The sequence below is a fragment of the Kwoniella botswanensis genome, chromosome 1 (assembly GCF_036426115.1).
Source record: "Kwoniella botswanensis chromosome 1, complete sequence".
Classification (NCBI taxonomy): Eukaryota; Fungi; Basidiomycota; class Tremellomycetes; order Tremellales; family Cryptococcaceae; genus Kwoniella; species Kwoniella botswanensis.
Window position 1 is genome coordinate 8,421,771 of NC_088599.1, and position 16,012 is coordinate 8,437,782.

General features: G+C 44.9%; 5 protein-coding genes across 5 annotated transcripts; 2 read left to right on the plus strand and 3 right to left on the minus strand.

Moving 5' to 3' along the window:
• Positions 1–95: 95 nt before the first annotated feature.
• Positions 96–1,083, minus strand: L199_003166 (uncharacterized protein; the record flags this gene model as incomplete). Its single annotated transcript, XM_064888902.1, has 3 exons — positions 96–409; positions 482–564; positions 647–1,083. The coding sequence occupies 3 exons, from the start codon at positions 1,081–1,083 to the stop codon at positions 96–98; spliced, it is 834 nt and encodes a 277-aa protein (XP_064744974.1).
• Positions 1,084–1,424: 341 nt separating this feature from the next.
• Positions 1,425–6,706, plus strand: L199_003167 (uncharacterized protein; the record flags this gene model as incomplete). Its single annotated transcript, XM_064888903.1, has 13 exons — positions 1,425–1,446; positions 1,530–1,601; positions 1,674–1,748; positions 1,811–5,183; positions 5,263–5,344; positions 5,436–5,620; positions 5,700–5,860; positions 5,922–5,941; positions 6,095–6,109; positions 6,174–6,221; positions 6,277–6,299; positions 6,369–6,438; positions 6,518–6,706. The coding sequence occupies 13 exons, from the start codon at positions 1,425–1,427 to the stop codon at positions 6,704–6,706; spliced, it is 4,335 nt and encodes a 1,444-aa protein (XP_064744975.1).
• A 163-nt stretch (positions 6,707–6,869) lies between these two features.
• On the minus strand, positions 6,870–7,886 carry L199_003168 (uncharacterized protein; the record flags this gene model as incomplete). Its single annotated transcript, XM_064888904.1, has 6 exons — positions 6,870–7,051; positions 7,138–7,213; positions 7,332–7,429; positions 7,506–7,629; positions 7,738–7,773; positions 7,857–7,886. The coding sequence occupies 6 exons, from the start codon at positions 7,884–7,886 to the stop codon at positions 6,870–6,872; spliced, it is 546 nt and encodes a 181-aa protein (XP_064744976.1).
• Positions 7,887–8,319: 433 nt separating this feature from the next.
• L199_003169 (uncharacterized protein) lies at positions 8,320–9,916 on the plus strand (the record flags this gene model as incomplete). The annotated part of the gene is made up of 9 exons (XM_064888905.1): positions 8,320–8,466; positions 8,552–8,669; positions 8,768–8,875; positions 8,963–9,007; positions 9,078–9,217; positions 9,281–9,371; positions 9,483–9,540; positions 9,617–9,706; positions 9,787–9,916. The coding sequence occupies 9 exons, from the start codon at positions 8,320–8,322 to the stop codon at positions 9,914–9,916; spliced, it is 927 nt and encodes a 308-aa protein (XP_064744977.1).
• Positions 9,917–10,267: 351 nt separating this feature from the next.
• Positions 10,268–14,777, minus strand: L199_003170 (uncharacterized protein; the record flags this gene model as incomplete). Its single annotated transcript, XM_064888906.1, has 7 exons — positions 10,268–11,618; positions 11,676–11,743; positions 11,811–11,979; positions 12,044–12,219; positions 12,360–12,809; positions 12,887–13,661; positions 13,792–14,777. The coding sequence occupies 7 exons, from the start codon at positions 14,775–14,777 to the stop codon at positions 10,268–10,270; spliced, it is 3,975 nt and encodes a 1,324-aa protein (XP_064744978.1).
• Positions 14,778–16,012: the final 1,235 nt, after the last annotated feature.

A 16,012-nucleotide genomic window follows, 5' to 3' on the forward strand; every position in this document is an offset into this window, starting at 1 on the left:
AGTGAGATTAACAGAATCACATGATTTATCACTTACAACGAGTACTAAGATACACACTTATGTACGATTTTACATTGATCTATTACTTCAATTATTCATTGATTTCCAGCTTCATTCAACTTGATGCCCCACCCTTCCAACTTATCATCACCTTTCCACAATGTGTGTCCTCCACCCACCCCGTCGCCATCCGTAGTCGATCGTTCTGTCTCGTGAAATACGATTTTACCCCTCTTGGAAGCCTTCCTACGTCGATTCCGTCTAACGGGACCATCAAGCTGTTCATCTCCCAGTGCACCTTGCGTAGCATCCTGAATCGAGTAGGTGGGTATAGGAGGAGAAGGGATGGATAATGACGAGAGACACGTCAGACATGTATGATGTGTTATTGAAATTAAATTTCGATTGGCTAAAATCGTCATGTTTAACATTCAACTATATTAGTTTGATAATCTGGATTGAAATCAAGAGATAGACTTACGCCTATTCCGGATTCTTGATGTTAGCCCTGGGATTAGTATCGTACCGCATGTTTTGCATAACGATTGTTTCAAAGAGGGGTCCCTATACCAACCATCCATCAACCATTAGAATGACCTCGTAGAAACGATGTATGAGAATGGTGATTGTAGGTGACCAGACTTACAGCTTCAATTGATTATGTACAGACATACTATTCATCTCCCTAACATTTATTCTAGCCAATTGTCTCAACTTCTTCGTCGCACCCTTCTCAACGTCTTGACCATCATTTAACAATCGTTCCTCCAAATCATACGAATTTGCAGAAGAGGGTATTTCATGTTCGATAGCTTTGCGCTTCCCTTTCCTATCAACCTTCAATTCCACATCACCTCGACCTGAATTCAAGCCTTGAGTCGATGTAGATGCTGAGCTACCTGACCCAAGCGATTGTAAGAAGATGGAAGCTTGATAAGTGAAGTTTATTCGTTGAAACAGATCTTTCTGAGGTATGACTGGGTATGAATCTTGCTTCGCCTTTCCCTTTCCCTTATTGACCGTTTGTTCTCCCGTTTTTGGTTCTTTCGATTGATTCGCCTGTGGATTCTTGTTCCTCACCATACTGAGTGGACGATCGTGTGTAATATGAGAGCATAAAGCGGTTGGAAGATGGATGATAATCTTGATACACCTTGATTCGAACATTTCTACTTTTCAGGTCCCAATCCTAGACTACTCATTCATCGGCGATGTCCGCTTATCGTGACAACAACAACCAAGAATGAAGAGTACTCGTACCTAACAGATAAAAAGATGAGAGTACGAGTGATCCACTCTCCTCATACTGTTACAGCTATCCGACCTAGACATTAAGTTACACTCGCAAATCTCGAAGCGGACAGCAAAGAGGCTGGCGAATTTAGTCTCGAGAGCTGTGTATGTCGACTGAATGAGCCGGTAACATGTCAACACCCTCCAGAGGAAGTAAGTCCTCTTCTCACGTTGATCCATCAAATACCCTCGATAGAGTATAGTAGCTGATATATCGAGTCTCCACCTCAACTCAGCTGGTAATTCCAGAGATCCGATAGCGTTAGATTCTTCAGATGAGGATAGACCAAGGTTGAGTCAAGCTGGACGTAAGTGACCGGCTTCTGTAGTGTATTTGTCCATCTTCCAGATTAGCTGAAATGACTGTTGATTGCGCGTAGCCTCAGGCGCAGGAGCAAGACCTGGTCGATCAAGCTCAACTACCAGACGAGGTATTCTATCACAATCAAGTCGATGTATGTCCCCTCCACACACCCTCATTGAATTGCATGTATTGATGTATCTTTGTTAATTACAGTCGTGGATCTCACATTAGAAGACTCCGGTTCAGGCTCAGATTCAGCCCCTCCCCCTTCCTCTTTCAAACCGCCTTCATCGTCATCAAGATCAACTAGGCAACTTCGAAGATCTATCCCAGCCAATACGTATAAAGATGCAATAGACCTGAGTGAAGATCAGCCTATGGCTGGACCCTCGCGGCAGGTCAAGGAAGAAGTGATGGGAAAAGTTGGATCATGGCTCAATCCAGCTGTATATGATCCCAACGTAGCCAAGTCAAGAATACAGCCAGAAGAGGCTCCAAGTGGATCATGGCTGAATCCTGCAACTTACGTCCCACCGCCTAGTTCTCGCGCAATATCGCCTAATACATCAATGATACAAGATGGAAGTTGGTTGAACCCTACTGTACTTGCACCTCCTCGGGCAGATTCCCCTCCCAAACAAGATTTCGCTCTACCACATTCTTGGACAGATCTAAGGTCCCTTTCTTCAACTCCTGGACCAAATATCTTAGCTGCATTTGCACCTCATCGTGCGGTCTCACCGCCCAATCAAGATTTCGCCCTACCACAATCTTGGACAAATTTGAGTTCTCTTTCCTCGACTAATGGACTCAATACTCCGGCGGAATCTCTGCAAGAAATCTTCATTGCCGGGCCATCTACGAGATCAACGAACATCCCAGAAAGTAACTCGGCGGATCATATGGAATATCGGATCGATCCCTCAACTGCTGCACAATCCAAATCTGTCGGATCTCAATCAGCCCCCGAACCAAATATAGAACCTTCAACGTCAGAACGCGAGGCAGACGATCGCGTCGCTGGGTCATGGCTCAATCCAGTGACACTCGAACCACCACAACCAATACAACCTGTATCAGAATCAGAGTCGGGCTCATGGCTTAATCCTGCAACTCTACAGCCTAATATAACCCACAAACGATCACCGTCACCGACAGAGCTAGTAAGGGAAGAAGCAAAATCTAGGAAAGGGAAAGCTAGGAAAATAGATTCGCCCCCGACTGTTGTTGAACCTCGAAAGGAAGAAGCGGTCATGGATTCTCCCAAAGCGATTAAGAAAGGTCCGAAATGGGTGACTGATGAACAACCTTCTCCTACGAAGAGTCAACCTGTAGATGGATCGAAACAATCGGGCAAAGGGAAGGATACCAGCCCACCACCTGTCCCAATGACGCAAAGGTCGACCTCGCAGAACACAGTCGAGCAAGATGTAATCATGCAGGATACGGCCCTTCCCACACCTCTGCCGGTACCACCTGTCATCTCTGAAAACGACATACGAATAGAGGAAGATTCACATCAGGACAAAAACACCGTTTCCGATCCTCAAAACATACCTTCGAACTCACCACCAGTATCGCAGATCTTTTCAGAGCCGGTCTTGGAGTTGCATCTGGACTTGACTTCACCACCATTGGTACCTCCCAAAAGACTGAGAGACCCATCGCCTGCTCCAACAGCGAATCCTTCTGTTCCAATCACCAAGAGATCCGCACAGACAGCCTCTGCCTCGGTAGAAACAATACCAGTGGAAACGACAACGGAAACGTCAACTATATCGGGAGGCGGGGGTATGATGTTGGAAGTGGCTGCGGATGAACAGAAAAGAGGACAGTCCAGCACAGGAGAAGTCCTTGAATCGGAGGTATTCCCGTTGTCGGATCAAGCTGTCACGGACACCTCGAGATCACAAATCGAAGACTTAACACAGACGACACCTCAAGTCTCTGCTGTCCCACAACACGTCTCGCCAATGACCCCATTGTCTCCGTCATTAGGCGCAAATCGTACCATCGAGCAGGGCTCACCACAAATAGCCATCGAAATTCCCATTCCTCAGACTCCAGAAATCTCAATGCCACAAACACCCCAGACTACCGATAGTCAAGAGGTAGACGCTGTGCTAGGCACTTCCATAATCAGCCCAATAGCTGAAATACGCCCCGCAACTGCGACTCAGAACCATCAAATAGACATTTTCGACTCTCAGGCATCTCCCGCAGAAGATCTCGGCCCTGCACTAGAGGAACCCCTTGTTCAGCCTGAGCAATCCGCCGAACCTGATGCTATCACGAATTCACCCACCATACATCCTCTCCCTTCAGCCTCATACAATCCTTCGCCTGAACCCTCTATCAGGGATGACCAGAATGGTCTACAACCCCTCGCATCGACAGCGGTACCAGTGTCCCAGTCGAAGGATTCCGATGTCAAGCCTGTATTGCCATTGCCATCTGACCCAATCTCAATCTCATCGATACATGGCTCATCCTCCGTGCACCCCATTGAGATCGATGACGATGACCTGGACTGTCTTACTAGTGACAAAGGAGATGAAAGCCCCATCAGGCAGGAACTCTCAGTGGAGAAGGCAGTGGAGGAAGTTCGAATCGGCATAGACGATGTGGAAATAGCACCTCTACCCCAAGATAGTGTCCTGGAAAACGAACAACGCACTCGTCGTTCGAGCAGTGCTCCGTCCATCGAAGAGATTACTGGAGACGCTTTCATTCCAAAGTTTGGCGAGCCTTCTCGATCCGTTCGTCATTCGCTCGTATCGGGCCACGAGCCCCGCGCAGAGCTTGATGAATCACAACCAATACCGCGCGTTCGACCTCGATCAAATCGCAAAATCATCTCGAGCCCAGAGGACACGACCAGGGTATCCGCATCCTCCTCGTCCAGTGATCAGTCTCCTCCGCCCAAATTCGAAGTGGTCATTCCGACTCGGTCGAGACATGCCTGGCGATGGATTGTAGAGCATGAAGGTGAATCAGACGTGGAGGACTTGGTGGATGAAAGTTCGGATGGTGCACCCTCTAGTGGGCCTTCCAATGCTGTTGAGTTGGTTGAATATAATGGATTTACAGTCCGAAGCTCCTACAAGATCCCGATTGCAGGAGAAGTACACACCCCTCTGGAAGATGTCGAATCCAATATCCATACAGTATTATCAGAGATTTTACCTGATCCATTACCTCCATCTGATCGAATCGGTCGAGCGAACCGAATTTTAAATGCGAAGTTGATAGATGAGTGGAATCGACGTAAACCCCACTTGACCAATAACCCTTCATTGCATCGAGCAGTGTTCGAAGCTTACATGGCTCAAAGTACTTCGATTGACGAACCTCAAGCGGACGAAATTAGAGTAGTCAATGATATCGATGGTGAAGGTGCACCACCCGATTTCGAATTCCAATATTCCAACGATATGCTCTATAACCCTGATGTTCCTGATCCAGAACTAGGGGTAGGATGCGATTGTGATGGACCTTGTGATCCGAATGATAAGAGTTGTAGTTGTGTGAGAAGACAGGAATTGTATTTCTATGATTTGGGAATGAAAGGTTTCGCTTATGATGAGTAAGTGTGTTCTCATGTCGATCGTGTGAAAGGGAAATTTTTGAAAATATGATGTTGATTGAACTTTTCTGTGTTCCAGCCTTGGTCGGATTAAAGAGACTTCTGTTAGTGTTTGGGAATGCGGTAAAAATTGCGGTTGTCCACCTGAATGTGGGAATAGGGTGAGTGGATTTCCCCATAGGTCATAAGATAGAGTATGATGATTTCAGTGCCGGTATGATACTGATTGGTCTCCCCCTGACATGATGATAGATCATCCAACGTGGTCGAGGTAAAGATACGAAGATCGAATTGTTCAAGACGAGATGGAAAGGGTGGGGTATAAGAGCCAGAGCACCCATAGCAGCTGGGACCTTCTTGGGTATCTATGCAGGTGAATTGATCACTGAGCAGGAATCGGAGGAAAGAGGGAAATTGTATGCTCAAATTGGTAGAACGTGAGTTACCTCTGTAGACCGTCTTTCATCTCTAAAGCTTGACAGCCTGTTATGCTGACGGTTCGATCATCCTCTGTAGATACCTGTTCGATTGCGATGGTTGGCAGATCGCCCATCCACCTTCAGGTCTATCACGTATAGATCCCAGATCGGCCGAACTGGCAGAACTTGCCGCTCAGAGAGCAAAGATCGCAGCTGAAGAAGCTGATGATCCGAGCTATGTTTATTCTGCTTATAGTGGTGAGCCAGCTTGTCTGGACAACAACGTTACCTACAACATAAGCTGACGAAATAACAATAGTGGATGCTTTTCATTATGGGGTATGTCCATCTTTCATATGATGATGTTGTTGCTCAAACTGACTGACGGCATACCATTCTGGCCTTGGCTTCGATGGTCTTTCAGAATGTGAGTTGGGCAACTTAAGTGATGGAAAGTTATTGATTGCTGACTGACGATGTTGAAATCGATAGTTCACGCGATATTTCGTACGTTCGCTGCATATTGTGCCAAACCCATTAAGTAGCTAGCTAATGATGGAACGGTGCACAGAATCATTCATGCGATCCTAATCTAGCTATCACGCAAGCTTACGTCAAGGTGAGCTTACATTTCTAACTGCATTCCAACAGCTAACAGACATGCTTGATAACAGGACTTCCATCCTGAACGACCTATGTAAATCCTCATATAAAGCTTCAGTAACTGGTGTCAAGATCCTAAACTCACTCGTGACACCTTCCTTAGCCTCGTTATATTCGCTCGACGTCCTATTGCACGGAACGAAGAGCTGTGTATATCATATAAGGGATTACCTGTGAGTTCCCACAACTATTGAAATCACCACAACAATATGGTATATAAAAAGGGATATACTGATTTGTTGACGATGTTAGGACGACGACGAGATTCCAATACCGACTCCTCAACCCAAATTGACCACCCGAAATGCCAAAGCTAAGAAATCCAAAACTTCCGCTTCTGCACATATCACCCCTACGACCAAAGGTAAGGTCGCAGCTAAAGATAGATGTATGTGTAAGACTGCTAGATGTGATGGGAGGATGTTCAATTATGGTGGATAAGTTGGTCTATTTGTGGATGATATAACGGAGGTATGTATGCCAGAGCATCTGCTGCTACTGCCAACTCCTATTGACTTATTTCATTGCTGAGACGATAACTATAGTACAATGCATTAGTCCTATCTGTACGAAACTACCATACGAAATATAATGAACGCTAGATCTATGCATCTATTATTGTATCTGATGCTTCCAGTTCACCCTTCCCAGCTTTCCTCCGCTGATCATGGGTATCCTCTTCATCCACTTGTGTTGATGAGTTGATCTTGGTGGGTATTGTGATGTTAGGTGAATCTTCACCTAATGCTTGATCTAAAGCTGATTGCAATTCGAGTAATAATTCTTCTGTATGTAACAAATCAAGTATCAATGAAATGTATCAGCTGGCGTATCCCAATCTGGGATCGAGAATCAAGGTATTAAAAGCTGACCTGATTGAGCTGTTGCTATTTTGTACTCTTCGTTGGCAGTTGATAACTCCTCTTGCAATTCTGATAATCTGGTGGCCTACGAGATATCAAGATCAAGTTCAGCAACCTCGTTGATTTGAGCAGCACATCTTGCCTCGGATGAAGGTCGTTCTCTCTAGACGAATGAGTGAGAGCGTCAAGACGTTTCAACTTACCCTTTGCGAACTGTCATCTTTCTTCGGTAAACTCGCTATCAACTTTTTGATATCTTTACTTCTCCTTACTATGTCATTCACGAACGTTTCTATCGATGCTACATGACATGACATTCGATTAACAGCTGTTCTCATTGAATGCGGGATGATCAGACCAGATGAAGTGAAGCATACCTTTATATTCTTGTCTGTTGGCTGCGAGGGGAGTTTGGAGGGTAGTAGGTATCTTGTTTGAAGTTTGTTCAAACTCTGTTCGTTTTGTTATATAATCGATTGAGGTGGATGTTATCGTTAAGAGCTGAATGGTTCGAACGGTATGATAATCAGCTGAATATGAAGAGACAAAACATAGCATATGTTGTATTATGTTGCAAAGCGATAGGTGTATATAACAATCTGTACTCACGTCAAGGATAGCATCCTGTAATTGTGTTATCCGGTCCTAAGATCAATACCATCAGCTCACCGATCATATTTCCCTCACAGAGATGAAGTGGACGTTATGGGCAGGAAGACTAGACTCACCATGTCAGTGGATAACTCTTCGTTGAGCATCTCGCTTCTGATATGAAAAGCAATCCAATCCAATCCGACCTAAGCTCGATTTTGGTGCTCCATCGACTAGCGTTCCATGGAGGACGAAGATGACCTGATGCGGTGCTTGTTGTAAGTCGAGTAGTGGGTGTCAACGATATGGTAAACTGCTACTTTGCCAGAGAGCTGATAGAAGCTAGTCTGTGATTGTGGTATATGTATGTTTGATCGTTATTCTCAACACAGAAGCAGTGGAAGAAAGAAGGAAAACAAGGTGATGAGCCAAACTCAGTGGATAGTGGAACTTTTCCGTCGGAAACAACCGAAGGAAGTCGATCAACAACAACAAACGCACGGTCCATCAACAACCAACACCTCTCTGGGCACTCAACATATACTCACAACGATATACAAAGCAGATGAAGGATACCTATCATTCGGAGCACACTACGATATGTCACCTCCCACGGATCTCTACGATACTCTAACATCCCTGCTCAACCCACTTGCGTTATCAGGTAGACACCGATCGACATCCGAGATATCAGATGGACTCAAGAGGATACGGAGGATAGTCCTGACAGAGGGCATCCCAGAGGTGGTAAGCCATTTGTCTCAGACATACTGTCCGACGTGATGTATGGCCAATTGATAAGCTGACATCTTGTTTGTGTTGCTACGTGTAGCCTGGCAAACCCTCTCTCCGACCTAAGATATGGAAACTGATGTTAAAAGTTGATAATCTCAATGCGGAAGATCACTTGAGATGGGTATCGATGGGACCTTCGTCAGATAGTCATAAAAGTGAGTTCATCCAATTCCAACATGATCACATACTCTCACCCTTGATGTTTTCTCTCTGGAGTCCAAGCTGATATCGATGATTCGGGAATTGAGTACAGTCAAAAACGATACTTTCCGAACGTTAGCTACCGATACGCAATTCAAAGGGAAAGTGAAAGAAGATATGTTGATTAGATTATTGGAAGCTTTCGTATGGAAGATAACATGTATGTATGGATCCCATCAGCTTCGCTCCGGAATAATTGAAGAGCTAAAACCGAGCTGAGCTGAGCTGATAACGGTCATTCAACTAGCTTCTGAGATGGAGGATGAGGGACAACCATTCAAATATGTACAAGGTGAGTAAATTTTGCACCCACACACGCATTTTCGGCCAACCGTGACTCAAGTATACCTGATACCTCACAGGAATGAACGTCCTCTCAGCTCCATTCTTATACGCCATGCCCTCCCAACTCGAAGCTTTCGCCTGCTTCTCCACATTCATAGAGAACGGTTGTCCGTTGTACGTCCAACCTTCTCTGAAAGGTGTTCATGAGGGTTTGAAGGTGAGTCCCTTCGGTCGTGAATGGCTTCATCAGCTGATACCCTCTTTTTGTCCTTGGATCTAGTTGTTAGACAAATGTTTGGAAATTGTCGATCAGGAATTGTATGATAAATTGTCGAGTAAGAATTTGAAAGCTGAGATATATGCTTTCCCATGTGAGTGTGTGGAACTACCCTGCAATTGAACTTCTTGATCGAACGAAGACACAAATCTGGTGTACCTGCTCTGTATATCCAATGCTAATTAAATGGCTCCGACAAACTCAGCCGTCATGACTTTATGTGCCTGTACACCACCACTGGAAGAAGTACTGAAGTTATGGGAGTAAGTGCCATCTGGACATCTGAATGATCTAACGCAGCTACCAATTGGCTAAATGATTAATTCTTTTGGGCTGTAGCTTCCTACTGGCTTTTGGATTACATCTCAACGTTCTATGTGTGATAGCGCAATTACTATTGATGAGACAGGAACTGATGGATTCACCTTCGTAAGTTTTCATTCTCTCGTCTCTGCTTTCGGATGGATCTGATTCCTAATCAACCATCTCTCTCTTATCTTGCGTAACAGCCCAATGAAGATCCTCCGCACGTTCCCACCATTAGACGCAAGACCCATTATAGGTATAACAGTAGCGTTAGTCAAAGATATCCCAGAAGATCTTTATAGGGAATTGGTCAATCATCCTTTTTCGTCTTAGTTGGTGGCAAGGTTAACAACGGCAGTCTTGATGAATTGATGAATACATGACAATATAGATAGACCACTCATGAATATCAATTCAAGCTTTGATTTGTACAACAAAAAAGTATATATAACATCTTTCATTTTCTATGTATATTCATGTATATATATGTATGTATAGTGCAAGGTAAATGTCAGTCCAGAAGTTGAACAATGATAAAACATACTATAAACTAGACATTATATTCCTTCTTCATCGACTCATCACAATAGAATACTTCACATCACATTCTTCATTATTATTCGTTTTCGTTGGAAAAAGTCATTATCATCAAAAATCATCAAAAGTCGTTTCATTGTGTTATAATTATATCTTCCCGCCCAGATCCCTTTTCCTCGTACTAACTAAATTCCCACCTCTACCTACCGTAGCAGCTTTACCCGTTACTCTACCTGATCCGACTACACTGCTCGGTGTCGTACCTACTGCTGCACCACCTCTTACTCCTGTTGTCATACCTCCTCCTCTCAAACTTGTTCCTCTGGGTGTACCAGTAACTCCTCTAAGGGACGATACTGATCCTCTTGAAGGTACTCCCACATCAACACCTCTTGTTCCTCCTCTTCCAACAGACGAAATGGGTTTACCCTCGGCTGGATCAATTCCTGGACCAAGGCCTACACCTGAGATTGCAGGAGTTCCATTACTTTTACTTTCGTCGAACGCCCTCCACAGACCTACAACCGAATCTTCTTTACTTGGCATCTTCCTGATCTCCCCGTTATCTTGTATATTATCATTGACATTATCGTTATCATTATCCTCATCATCAACCTTGGTGGGAGAAGTCGTAATCGTACGTCCCAAAGGGGTTTTGTTGACATCGGTATTGGAATTAGAAGTTCCAATCATTGACGATCTACCTATCGGTATTCTTCTTCCCTCACTCCCACTCCCATGATCATTATTCACATGGGACGATCTCGTTCCTCTAACGGATCCGACTTGCGAAGTAGGTGTAGACGCACGTCTGGTCGTACTGGTAGTCGATAAACCAGAATTCCAAGCTGGTCTAGAAGCAGTCGTAGATGCTATACCAGCCGTATGCAATGGTCTTAATCCGCCACTCATCGTCGTACCTGAAGTAGGAGGTAATGATCTTCTAGCTTTACCTGCAGCACTTGCTGATCTGACTCCTACTACAGTGGGTCCTTCCGTATCACTCGCAGCATGATTATGATGATGATGGTTGAGATCAGGTGATCGAAGTCGGTTGGCGAATTTCGCATTAGCAGCTTGACCGCCTACATGACCACCTGATAACCTTCTCGTCAAACCAGGTTGAGATGTCGTCCTTCTTCCCACAGACCCAATGTTCCTACCGGGTTTGGCAATTGAAGTGGATGTGGGTGGGAGTGATTGTCTGATTTTCGGTTTCGCTTTTAGATTGGGTTTCACCTGATCTCCATCTTTGAACGCGAATGACATTTCAGATATACCATCAGATATAACTGACATCGTATCGTCATCTATTCCTGTGCCTTTGCGTGATCTAAATGATTTGGAGGGTGAAGGATTGGCTGACCCGTCTATTGTTTTCAAAGGGACCTTTGTAGGCGTAGCATGAGGTGTACCTGCTATAGAAGGTAGAGTGGGATATTTGGAGACAGGCGGTGACTGAGGAATCTCAGATGTTCGTTGACGAGATGCAGAGATGCTAATTGGCACAGATCGGTTAACTTACTGGCACCCACAAGGTTATAAGTTAACTTACTCGTTCATGTTCAGAAGACCATCGGTACTGGGTCGAGTTTTGAGATGCCACTCATGGACTTTGACGAACTATGAAGACCACCTCCATCAGCATTGGTTAAGGGTATACAGCCTCTTTCCTTTTCGATCTACTTACTCTGTACAAGTTTCTAGCTCTGACAGAAGCGCTTCTTTTCCCCATCGTAGCATGTTTCTTGCCACTCAGATCATTTGAAGAGTCTGATTTGGTGGCTTTTTTGAAGCTCGCTATGGGTAGGTGGGTGACTCCAGTCTTCTCACATAGCAGAGAGACGTCAGAGAATCGACTATCGAGACCAGCCCGCCCATCAGTTCGATTACACACGCCTGATGAGATACGTTATCACTCACACAACCCATAAGTCACCGTCTCCTCCACCCTTCAAGATATCACTCAGTCTCTTGAAAGACTTCTTGCCCTTCACAGACGTCGGTATGTCTTTTTGTACCTTGAGATGAACACCTTCTGGTACTGGTAATTGAGTCTCGCTGATCAACATTCTATTGGGTTTCGGAGCCATGATGACCTGAAATGAACAACGGCATCAGCATATCAGTGTAATTCAGCTAAGACGCTCAAGGTAGTTTTGACAGAGTTGAGATATACGTCCCCTTCTACCGTAAATCTGGCAATCTGTCCACCACATTTGATCGACCGAGGACTCACCTTATCTCTTTCCAGTCCGTCTATTCTCGCCCAGACATCCCTCGTCCTCTCCCTCTCTTCCTCGTCGCTCTTTTGATCCTCTATCGATCTCACGATCTCCTCAACTTGATCTACCATCGATAAAGTAGCTTCGTACTCTTTCAAACTAGGATCCGTGTTGAACAACAAGTTCTGAAACAGTAATGGATACTTTAACAATCTCTGAAAAGGTTTAGATAGACTGATTACCAAACCGGCTTCTCCTTTTTCAGAAGCTAATTCTTCCAGACCCATCAGTCTCCGGCTTAGAATTCCAATATCGCTCTCTTCCAGTCGTCTGGAATTCCGCTTGGATCGAGTCGTTCCACTACCGCCAGAGAGGTCCGTTAAGAGTGAGAGGGATTCGTCGACTTGCGACAGGGCGCGTTCGAGATGAAGTACATAGGTGGAATATTCTCTTAGGATGTATGACTATGAGAGAAAAGAATAGGCCATCAGTCATTAATATCTACTGAATGGTTCATTACAGGAGCCACGGTTTCACTCACATGAGCGGTAAACACATCCGCCAAGCTCCTTACCAAAGGATACTGATTCTCGTATCTCTTCTTCAAAGCGTTCGATAACTTGATATGTCCATCTAGAATTCCTCCTGATAAAACAGTCAAAACCTTTTCCAAATCTTCAGGTAATTTCACATTCGTATTATTAGCCGCACCAGTACTAGGACCGATTGATCCTCCTGAGCTGATTCGAGAACTCGCTTTATGCAATTTGTTATGAATACCAGGATGGTACGATAATCTATTATCGTTAGCTCTCAAGTCGGTTTGAGAAGAATTTGAATGTTGTCTTGATGATGAGGGAGGTGGTAGGGAATTATGATGGCCTTTCTTCCCATTCAAACTTGACACGCTAGCTTTATTCGTTAGACCCAAACCTATGTTCGGTCTACCGTTGGTCAAAATATTATAAGCGTTCATCCTTGCTGCACTGGATGGAGGAGGTGCATTCAAATTCAAATTTAGATTTCCCCTGGCGATCGACTCGTCATTTGGTGTCATGGGTGGTGCTGTACTAGTTGATGAATCCGATGGATATCTCTCGCCACTGTATCGTGGCGTTGTAGATGAATATTTAGCGGCGATAGGTAAATTGACAAAGGACTCGTTACCTGATAGAGCGGGTGAGGAAGGGGACATAGTACGAGTGGCAATGGATGAAGGAGTAGGATCATATAGGTCCAAATGGGGTGAATTAGCGGATATGGGAAGTAGAGCTTTGCAAAACGTTTCATTGAACTTGATGAGATCTTGTACGTATCTGGTAGAAGAAAATTTATGAGTGATTAGCAAATCTCATCTGAAGAAGACCTATCGAGATGCCCTCTCTGATTCCATAAAATAAGTATATAAAGCGAGGGATGCATATTGTGAATGACACATTCGCTCACCTATCTTCCGAGCTCACAATCTCCCAGAGAACTTCCTGTCTCGTCCTCTCCTTCGGACCGAGATTAGCTATCAGGTCATCTTCCGCCATTTCGCTCCAGCTATTTGGCTGCGGGAGGTAACTCATATTACTCATCGCGCCCGTAGAAGCATCCGACGGAGTGGGCGATAAGATCGTAGTAGAGCTTTTGGTGGGTGAGCTACTAGTCGCTCCTTTATCATGGGTATTGAAGCCTAAAGGCGGCAAAGAGGCTTTACGAAATGCCGTAGGACGAATAGCCAGCGAAGGTAAGAAGGGCGAAGTCTGTCTTGATGTTGGTCTTGGTCGATTACTGGTAGAATCGATTGATTGAGATGTACCTGGTCTAGCAGGTTGTGAAGTTGAAGGTGGTTTCAAAGCTGAAGTTGAGGCTCTCTTTGAAGGTGATGTACCTCCCGCAGTAGAAGAAGATGATCTCCTCCTCTCATATTCTATCTTCGTAGCTTCGTCCAATACCACGCTCGTAGTGGGCGTAGGAGCTGGTGATCTGAATGTGACTTTCTTCCCTCCTGGTTTGTCATGTATATCTCCAGACGCACTGACCGTCCTATTCCTATTCCTGTTCTCCCCCCTCGTCTCCTCCCATAGTCCAACGACGGGCGACAGCAGTTCCGCCGAACCGGTGATAGAATGTGGTCTGGGATCGTCATATGCGAGATTAGGGGATGAGGACGAATGCTGATTACCTATAGGTGTCAGAATCCGAGGGGGTGGAACAGGTGAAGAAGCGGAAGAGGAAGAAGTCGGTTTTCCATTGAGGTGATTCCTTGATAATACTTTCTTCAGTTGTTGATTAGTGGACGATGATGATTTGGATTTTGCGTTGGATGATGAAAATGCGAGGTTTTCCTTCTCTCTCTCTTTGTTGGTGGATGCTGATGAGTTGGCTCTTGACGATGAACGTGAGTCGCTCGGACCACCTTTGAATCTAGAGAGTAAAGATTTCATCTTGAATGTGCTACCTGTGACAGATGGCGTGTGATGCAGGTGACGGTCGGGGGTACTATCGTAGTTGCTGATGATTGTGACCTCGATATAGATGACTTGTATCTTGCTGCATTGGTATTAACGCTTTCAAGAGATTATATCATGAACTTCCCGTGGGACACTTGTTGCAAACTGGCAGTTTCCAATGAAACCAGCTTCTAGGCGAGTTTTGATCTTGGGGTAGCGCGAGATGGTCGAGGGATCAACAAGGAAATCGAATCGTGATGTCGAGGCAGAGCAATTGTGTGTAAGCAAACAGGTTGATGTATGTGATGTCAAAGGTGTTGTAGAGGTATGATGTGAATGAATGGTATAGCAAGTTGGATGGAGGAACGACATGGGATGGACAGGTGTGTGGAAACCGCCGGTATAACAACTCGCAGTGGGACAGTGAAACACTCCACACAGATAGTCGACTTTTACTTTCATGCTGTGCAATACCAATGATCGATATATAGTCGCCCTTGCGATCTGTTCGGACATAATCATGCAATACTAGATAATCTCTCAAAACGGAAGGCGCATCTGGGATTGCATGTTGAGAAAGTGGATGATCCAGAATTCGATTTCCGATCAAGCAGGCATAAGATCATCCTGTTTCAGTGTTACAAGCCTAGAACAAGCAGTAAGACCCTGTTCGATGGACGATGATCAAAGGAGGACGATCATCACCCAAGTGCAGGTTGAGGCAAATCCATCGATTCCATCTCTAGATCCCATCTGACTTAGAGAATAGACCATGATGGAGTGGATGTTGACAAAAATCAACTGGACTGTAAATGCAAACAAGTCAAACGCGGTCTGTGCGCGTCGTTGTAAGTTGTCAGGTGCCACATGTCATGTGGAATAACGTGGTCTGCCTGCTGACGTAACACTACTGGATCCGGGGTTGGTCGTTTCGGGCATAGCAATTAGGAAATCCCATCCAGGACCGCCGAGAATGGAAAGAACAGAGGGAAAGAGGGATAACGGATAAGGGGTTAGTCTAAGTGACGTTGGTGGATGATGATGTACGAGTACTCCAATTCAACGATGAGGTGACTGAACTGTGCATCCATCATATAGCATCTTTGTTCGTTTCACTTGTATATATCACTTGTATGCATCATCGCTGGAAACTATCCTGAAAGGAGCATCCAAGGTGAGTAAACCTACTCTGCTACTACCGACAAACACATGACATATGTTGATGATTA